Source organism: Boleophthalmus pectinirostris, unplaced genomic scaffold (assembly GCF_026225935.1).
Source record: "Boleophthalmus pectinirostris isolate CB_2022bp ecotype Guang Dong unplaced genomic scaffold, ASM2622593v1 HiC_scaffold_16, whole genome shotgun sequence".
Taxonomy (NCBI): domain Eukaryota; kingdom Metazoa; phylum Chordata; class Actinopteri; order Gobiiformes; family Gobiidae; genus Boleophthalmus; species Boleophthalmus pectinirostris.
Window position 1 is genome coordinate 17,675,329 of NW_026571095.1, and position 8,552 is coordinate 17,683,880.

At 40.3% G+C, this 8,552-nt stretch overlaps 1 protein-coding gene across 1 annotated transcript in view; it reads right to left on the bottom strand.

Moving 5' to 3' along the window:
- Positions 1-8,071, bottom strand: part of gpr158b (G protein-coupled receptor 158b) — a 46,787-nt gene extending 38,716 nt beyond the window's left edge. The window contains exons 1-3 of the mRNA XM_055151942.1: positions 7,639-8,071; positions 5,751-7,046; positions 2,397-2,502 (exon numbers count right to left, since the gene is read on the bottom strand). Of these exons, the coding sequence (XP_055007917.1) occupies positions 2,397-2,502; positions 5,751-6,604 (960 nt within the window). The 5' untranslated portion in view covers positions 6,605-7,046; positions 7,639-8,071. The remainder of the gene's footprint in view (positions 1-2,396; positions 2,503-5,750; positions 7,047-7,638) is intronic.
- Between the last annotated feature and the right edge of the window lie 481 nt (positions 8,072-8,552).

An 8,552-nucleotide genomic window follows, 5' to 3' on the forward strand; every position in this document is an offset into this window, starting at 1 on the left:
TACCTCCGCCAAGGAGGTTATGTTTTTGCCAGCGTTTGTCTGTTTGTTTGTCTGTTAGCAACATAACTCAAAAAGTTATGGACCGAATTTGATGAAATTTTCAGGATTTGTTGGAAATGTGAAAAGGAAGAACTGATTTCATTTTGGGGGTGATCCGGAAGAAATCCTGGATTCTGGATCACTTTGAAATTTTAGTTAACATTGTGGTAAATGGGGCCAAAAATTTTGTTTCTCAATATCTCGGTTAATTATTGACCAAACGCCATGAAATTTGACTCAGGGATGGACAATGGGACCCTCTTTCATATTCCAAAGGCTGATCTGGATCTGATCCAGAAGACTGATTTTATCGCATATATAAAAAATGGGGGTAGTCTTTGGCGGAGGTCTGCGCTCTCTGAGTGCTTTTCTAGTTGATAACTGAAATCGGCAATGAAAAGAGCTCTTCTGATATTGCATAGGATTATAATATGGGAATGGTAAAAGGGACAGTTCTATTTATGAGTTGACTATTTTGTAGTTTTAAAGTTTAGATAGGTGTGATTGGCATGTATTTTATCCAGGAAACGCAATATATTTAAAAAAAGAAAAAGAAAAAAAGAAAAAAAAAGGAAATTAATAACATTGCGAATTTCATTTTGCCCACAGAGTGTGATGTCAGGGGGAGGGAGGTGTAGGGTCAGAGAGTGTTGGGCCAGTGTTGTGTCTGGATGAGTGTGTGAATGTTTGTCTGTCTTGTCTTGTAATGTAACATACCAGCCTATACAAGACTTCCGGTCATTGTGCAATGCATACTGGGAAGGGTATGCAGGGTATCCCGAGTTTGGAGCAAACATTTTATATGTGGAGCGCCATCAAAGCAAAATCCCATGAGTTAAGCGAGAGGTACAGAAGACAAACAGGCTGAGCTTGCATTTTCTTGTTCGACTGGCTTTACAGCAACACCATGTCTTGGTCGCTTTGCAGTGGAAGGTGTTTCTTGGTGAACAGCTGGTGCCTTTCGCTTTGGTGTTGACTTTTTACATTTGTAACCAAGAGAGCAAGAGATCGGGTTTTTGCTTTGATGGCGCTTGATGACATACAAAATGTTCACTGCAAATTCGGGATGATTTCTTAGGCAGTCAAAAGGTTAACTTTATCATCATTGTGACGGAGTCGCTCCGTCCGAGCGCGCGCTTGATGTCCGAATCCCATAACTAAAATATGACAATATCAGAACCAGAAACAAAAGCAATGAGGTTCAAAAGACTTGAAAAGATTGGTTTTGACAATCGACACATCCCACTGGGAAATCAAACATGGTGGTTTGATGCTCACTTTTTCGGAGGATCCTTCCCAGTATGCATTGCGTGATGACCAGTAGTCCGAAATTCAGGATGCATCTATTGAATAGTTGAAGTGTTGTTCTGTGAAGTGTGGGAGAGGATTGGAAATGTATAATCTTCGCTTCATCCATCCCCTTTTCAAACCGTGCATGTCTGTATCTGCGTCTGTACTGTTATGTTGTTACATAAATTGTATGTGCAAGTTTGAAATAACTAACTAACTAATTTGTTCTAAATGATGTATGACTAGTGAGCTTGTTTCTGTCCCATGTATCACTGAAATAAACAAACTTGATTGGGGAGCTTTGTCTAAGTTTGACCTGAGATGCAGCGGAGGAGGTGGTGACTGAGAGATCCTCTGTATAGAATATACAGACTAGAACACAGGCTGGTATTAAAGCCACTTGAAACTGGGCTATTACATAAATAATGGCTCATTTTGTCAAGTTTAATCATTTGTGCATTGTGTGAGAGGCCTGTCATGATAAATACTATATCGTCTTATCGTTCAATACATGACAGATGGCACTACAATTTTGGGGGGGTCAGTATTTGACATGGGTAATTTTTCTTTGCATTAGTGGGGACATTTTGGCTATTTTTCTGTACTAGGATGAAATTTGACCTGTAGAAGGTTGAATTATGAACTTCTATGACTCATTATATACACAAACAAACTACTTAAGTGTTGCATGCGTTATTTGGTTATTGCAGCTCATAGTTTCTTAACAATATTGTACATTTAGAATCTTTTTGTGGATAATGCTGCTTTATGTTTTGGTTTCAAGATTACAATGCTTACAATATGAGTACACAAAGCAACACGGGGAGAGAACGCGCAGTCTCATACCTTCACATAACTGCCAATAGTGTGTGGATTTTGTCATTTCTGAAAACTGAAATGTGCTGCAATATTTGAAGTTCCAAGTGCAATAATTATATAAAAGATGAAATTTCTGTCTAAGATCTTTCAGTGCTGGGTTTGGCGCTCAGGTGGTGTGATTAAATCTGACTGATGTAAGAGGTAATTAATGCAGACCCTGATAAATGTTTTACAGATCAGTTACTCACCTCCATGCTGGTGAGGTTACAGCGGTGAGTGCCAGCGAACCAGCCGCTGTTTGAGCACTGGTCAATGTCCACATCCTGTAAGTTCACATCCACACGCACAACACCCCTGAAACAAAGAAAAGAACCATTAGGCCTGTCACGATAATTACTAAATCCACTTATTGTTCAATATATATGGGGCTCAGTTGGTACAGTGTTTGTTTATTGGTCTGAAGGTTGGTGGTTCAAATCCCACTCGACATTAACATCATTGGTAGAACAGTGCAATTCTAGCTCCCACAGATGAATGCTGTCATTGTGTCCTTGAGCAAGGCCCTTAACCCACCTCGCTGGGTGGAAAAGCACTATATAAAAATTGGACTATTTGCCACATAAAAGCTGGAACAATAATGATAATGTTTAAATCCAGGCTCAAAAGAGTTCTGTTTAGCTGTGCATATGACTGAAAGGTTTTTATTCCATGCTCTTCTCTCTCCTCTTTTAATGTTAATTTTATGATGATTATTTATATTTTGATTTGTTAGTACTGTGACTTTAATCTCTTTCTTATTCTATAAAGCACATTGAATTACTTTGTGTATGAACTGTGCTGTACAAATAAACTTACGTGGCCTTACCTATAATTTGGGGCTCAAAATATATCACATGTACAATTTCTTTGCAATACTGTGAGGAGATTTTAGCGATTTTTTTATGTAATAAAGTAAGATTTGAGCTGTAAAGAAAGAATAAATGGTAAATTAGCTAATTATCAGTTCATTCAGCCATCACCAGCTCATGATTTTTAATGATACAGAACATTTAAAAAAAGTATATTTATTGGAAAAGTATATTTTCACATGTAACAAGATAAATATTGAATATTAATATTCATATATTTCATAAAAATATATCATGCTTCAAAATATGTTATCATGACAGTCTTAGGAACCATGGAGATGACAACAGCATCTCAAACTGTGAACTACAGTTGGTCTGATCAAACAGAGCTGAACAATGCATATATTCACTTTATAAAGCACCTTTAAGTTCATACTGTGTTAGAAAAAAAATAACATAATATTTTACTATATTTGAAAAAGAAGTATATCTCAAAACTTTTCACATAAAGTAGCACACGACTTAAGGAAATGTTTGGCTTCTAAACTAGGCAGAAACCAGAACTACTCTAGCTGCACTGTCTCACACCAAGAAAGTTGTCAAGTTCAACCAGGTTTGGCTTTTCTGAGTTTGCATACTTCTCCCTGTGTCTGGGTATGTTTCCTCTGGGCATTCAGATTGCCCTAGCAGAACTGAAAGATGGGTCAAACAGAGATGACCGATTTCTTATAGGATCAATGAAGTGAACCCTAACCTTAAACCAGGACTACTACAGGACTTCACAATAGAGATACTAGCTCTAAAGAAACATAAATCCAAGGGACAAAATGCTCTTAAAACTGACCAAATATTCATTAAAAATGTCAGAGGAGTGTCGAGTACCACCTGAAGGAGCAGTGTACCATCAGTGGTACACTTACCACAGTTTGAGTACCACTGTGATAAAGCATAGTAAAAAAAATAAGAGACATAGCAGAGAAAAGAAGCATGGGAATACAGCAAACTGTGTACATGCACCAGATGATAATAATAAAGAGCATGTGAATCAAAAGGTGAGGTCAGCCAAAAGAATATGATGTGTGAGAGCTGGAGACAGTCAAGGCTACAGGCAAGAAAAGGGACCAGAAAATGCAGGAATGAGTCATTGCATGGTTCAACAAGAATGGAAATGAACGCTGTAGATCCAGGACATTGTCTGATATCTGAAGAGTCTATATTTCTGTATATCTCAAACCTAAGCAAAAAATATTGTGGTGGCATTGTTGATTCTATTTCTGTGGAAACACTGAAAAGAATCTAGCTTTTCTTTAAGACAGCAGAAGACCCCAGCTTTAAAACCCAGCTAATACAACTGAGAAATCCTCAAAAACAGAACTGATTGTATGTGGTTTCTGTGCTTCATTCTTTAAGGTGAGCTATCAAAGTTTTCTGGTGGAAGGTTTGCCACCTTCTTGTCCCCATGGAGATGCTATTGCTTTATCTGGAATGTCCCACAGTATGGCCATCCTTATACAGACACCAGTCCATTCACTGTGCATGGAACATTCTTGGCCAAGCAATAATATTTCTTTATAGTCAATCAGGGAGTGGACCCCCCCACCAGAGTTTTACAGATAAGGAGCTGGTGGAATGACTTGATCATCTACACCAGCTTATGCTTTGCCATTCTGAGCCAAGCCTTGGACTATTTATAGAAGCACCATCGTGGGTTGAAGTGGGAAAAAATCCAATACCATAGCATAGGAGGTAAACTGTACAACTCTGAAAAAGCTTGAGAGATATACTTTAAATGGCCACAGAGTTGTATGTCATGGCCGGGTCTCTTGTAAAATGTCACAATCACTTCAAGTTTCCTGCTAAGTGCCCCAGGCCAAGCTCTTAAAGTTGATTGAGTCATTATGAATACATTTGCAGAATTAATTTAACCACACTTAATATTATCAGGAGCCTTAAGCCAGTTACACAAGAACTGTCTCTGCAATAAACACCCCCATCACGTCAGCCTGATGGACTGAGGCGCCCAAAGACAGGTGTCTCAATAGAAGATAAAAGACATTTATAGAAGGAATACTAAATATGTCCAAAGATGGAAGTGGCTTTAACTAGCTTTCCATGTTAGTTACAATTTGGTTTACGAATAAAAAAAAAGTCGCAACGTTACTTGTCTGGAAAAGCTGATGCTTATGACACTACAGGCTCAAGTTTAGAGAAAGATACAGTGGGGATATTTTAGAAGTAACAGAAGTCATATAAAGGGATGGGAGTGTATTGTATTAAAGTATAACAGGACTTACAACACAGTATGCAAAACTATACAACTTTCTATTATGCATGGATTGTATTTAAAATGTAAATTGTGATGTAATATGAGGTCCCAAAACCTCATGCGTTTTTCTCTTATATCTTTTGTTTAGCTATACCTGTCTCTCAGCTCAATCTCATGTATTAATCCTGCATCAGAAACACACTGTTGTGATCTGGGCAGCAGCAGAGGCACAGCTGCAGTTTGACAGGTCTGCATATGATGTGGAGCTTACCTGTGTCTGAAGTGCACTCACCATCTGCTTCTTCCATCAAAGACACACATGAGCATACTTATAATGAGTGCCAGCGCATATCTTTACATTGGCAATGAATCTTAACACCACACTTTGCTATATACTGTAAAATTTTGGCAATTTGGTCATACATATTTGAGCGTCTGTTTTATCATCATAACACTAAACATATTTTGGATGTGAAACTGTAACTCACCTGAACTCGGGAGCAGAGTTATTCTTGAGTCCGTAGAAGCCTGCAGACAGAGTGAGAAGCCAGTAGGGCACAAAGACCCCGTGCTCACACTCCAAGTAAGGGGCAGACCATTTGATCTGGTTCTTATCCAGGAGGTAACTTTCACCTTTAGAAGCTGACACATCCTGTACTTTCCTGTGTGTGAGGGGTCTCCCGTCTCTGATGTCATTAAACCAGTCTGACTCGGGCCCCCTGCTCCTGAGACGCCTGTGCGCGGACGCAGAAAGGTCTTGTAGCACCACATCCTTCTCGGTTCTTGTCGCCTGAAGAAAAACGTGAGGGCCAGATGTGTGTGCGTCAGAGTGAAAAGTAACTACTGCCCTGTGAATTTTAGGATCCCCTTCCAAGATGCTCTGCACCAGAGCGTGATACCAGTGGATGTCCCGACGCACACTTTGCTCCCGGGACCTGTTCGTTTGGAGGATCATGTTTAGGAAGTTAGTGGCGTGCGCAACTGTATCCAAGATGCTGTGTAGGGAATAGTGCGAAGCCACGTGCAGGCCGCCTCTCAGGCTGCTGAGCTCATACCTCCGTGAACAGTTTACCTGCCTGAGCGCCGAAGAGTCCCCCGTGTGCAGGAAGGCAGTCACCACTCGGGGCAAGTCCTCCTCGATCTTGTGCGCCACTACCGCGCGCTCAGTGGCTGGAACATGCGCGTCGAACGTGGGGTTATGGAGCGACTCCCGGTAAATGTTTTGGGTGCTGAAGACCGGAGGATTTTTCTCGTCTCTGTCACTGTCTGACCACTCCACGTACCCGTAATTTGAAGCCCAAACAACTGCTGTCTGTAGCAGTAGGGTATACACCAAAGCCATGGTTCCGGTTCACAAGCGCGGTCAAGGATCTTCGAACAGTTGGCGAAGTGTGACAGACATGACCATAAAAACCACTACACGCAGTGAAAAGTGCATTGTGTCGTGAATCATATCCACCTCACAGGTGAAAACAAACGCGTTCCTTGTTCAGTCCCCACGATCTTCCCACATCCTTCGTTCCTTGATTCATCTCACTATTGTCCATAATCCACCAACACACCGTAATGGTGCTGCCATCCTCTTCCTCGGATCCACGTGAGAGCTCTGTGATGACTAGCAGCACACCAAAATGTTCCCGAAGCCACTGTCCCTCCCAATGAAGGCGGAATTGGCCACTTCAGTGTCGCTTGCTCGTGTGTGGTTGCTCCTTTCAGTCTGCCGGAGGGGGGCGGCGCGTGGGAAACACACGGGAGCTGTCCGGGACTGAAGTGCACCGAAGCTTCTGATTGTGAGGAAGATGAAGATGATGAAGGAAGAGTAGCATTGCAATTAGAGTGACACTAAAAATAGACTCGTCATAATAAGGACGCGCCTATGGTACAAAAAAGGATGGAAGCAGTTCTAGTCATCGTTTTATGAACAGTAATAGGTGCACAAAGATGTTGTTCTTTGCCAGGAATATTCCACATTATGGACTTATCTATCTTGCATTTTTTTCAGTTACAGATTTTTTATATTGAAAACCATGTCTACTGTTAGCGTGGTCATACGTCTACAGATCTGACATGTAACGTGGCCAGATTGTAACATATTCATGGAGACAAGCGTTTGGGGGGGCCTTTCAGCAGTAAAGTTACATAATGCACTTTTGTGTCTTATGGTTTCACCAGTCACACATACTTAAACATTCACACAGGCTATTTGGGAAGGAGTATTGGTTTTCTTGGACACAACAAAGTAAACTGGCTGAAGGATGCAAATCACTGTTAACCACTGTCAACCGGTTAAACTACTGCTTACAATATTTTTAAATATCATTCAATATGTCAATAATTTCAGACAAAAAAAAAAAAAAAAAAAAAAAAAAAACTTACTGAAGGGGTGTTTGCTGTTCAAAGCTTTCAGAAACTCTCAGATGTTGCCATGGCAGTGGGGCTGATGGCTGTGGAGAACCCACCATGAGGTCGTTGCACCAAGTCCTGTCCCTCCGGCGAATACATTTGTGTTGCACTGTAACTCTGCTGTGTTTGAATGGGCTAACAATAGGAAAGAAAAGACTTCCTTGAGATCTAACATATTGCCTCAAATGATGGAAACATTATATTGAAGCCTCACAAAAGAGTACTTCTGTGTAATGTGCCTGAGTGGAATAGTGCTAAATTACATGTACAGCTAAAGCTTATTAGATTTAAGTCAAAATATAGGTGTATAATTGTGACTAAAATAGATCTTCATTCCTCAATTCATCCATGTGGGATGTCTGGGTCCACAATAGAGATGTTTAACTTTACATTAAAATTTGAAATGCGATTATTAATAACTTATTATGCCACAGAACCTAAAAATTCCAATGTAAGTCCAAATAGTTACATGATGGCCTAGAAAAACTTGATGTTGAAGCAGACTGAAGTACAGAAAGTGCCCAGTAAAATGAGGCAAATAGTGCAGAGGCACAAAGTGACTGCTCCTGCCCTCTCTGTTTCATCTTCCATAGCAGCCCACAGCCTCCCCGGGTCTAATGAATATTTGATAGGCGTTTGCTGCTTCATCGGCATGCTTTACAACTTGGGTCCTTACAACCACAACCCTGGTACCAACTACTATTGTACCAGCTTTGCTCTCACAAAAGATAATTAAAGGAGGATTATATTTATGTCCAGCTCAATAGTAAGTAAAATCATAATAACATTGCATAAACAGATAAAAGTCACAAATGGCTAAACCAGGACTTAATAAGGGCTAACGTCTAAGCATCAACAACAAAATAAATAAATAAATCAGAACTTTT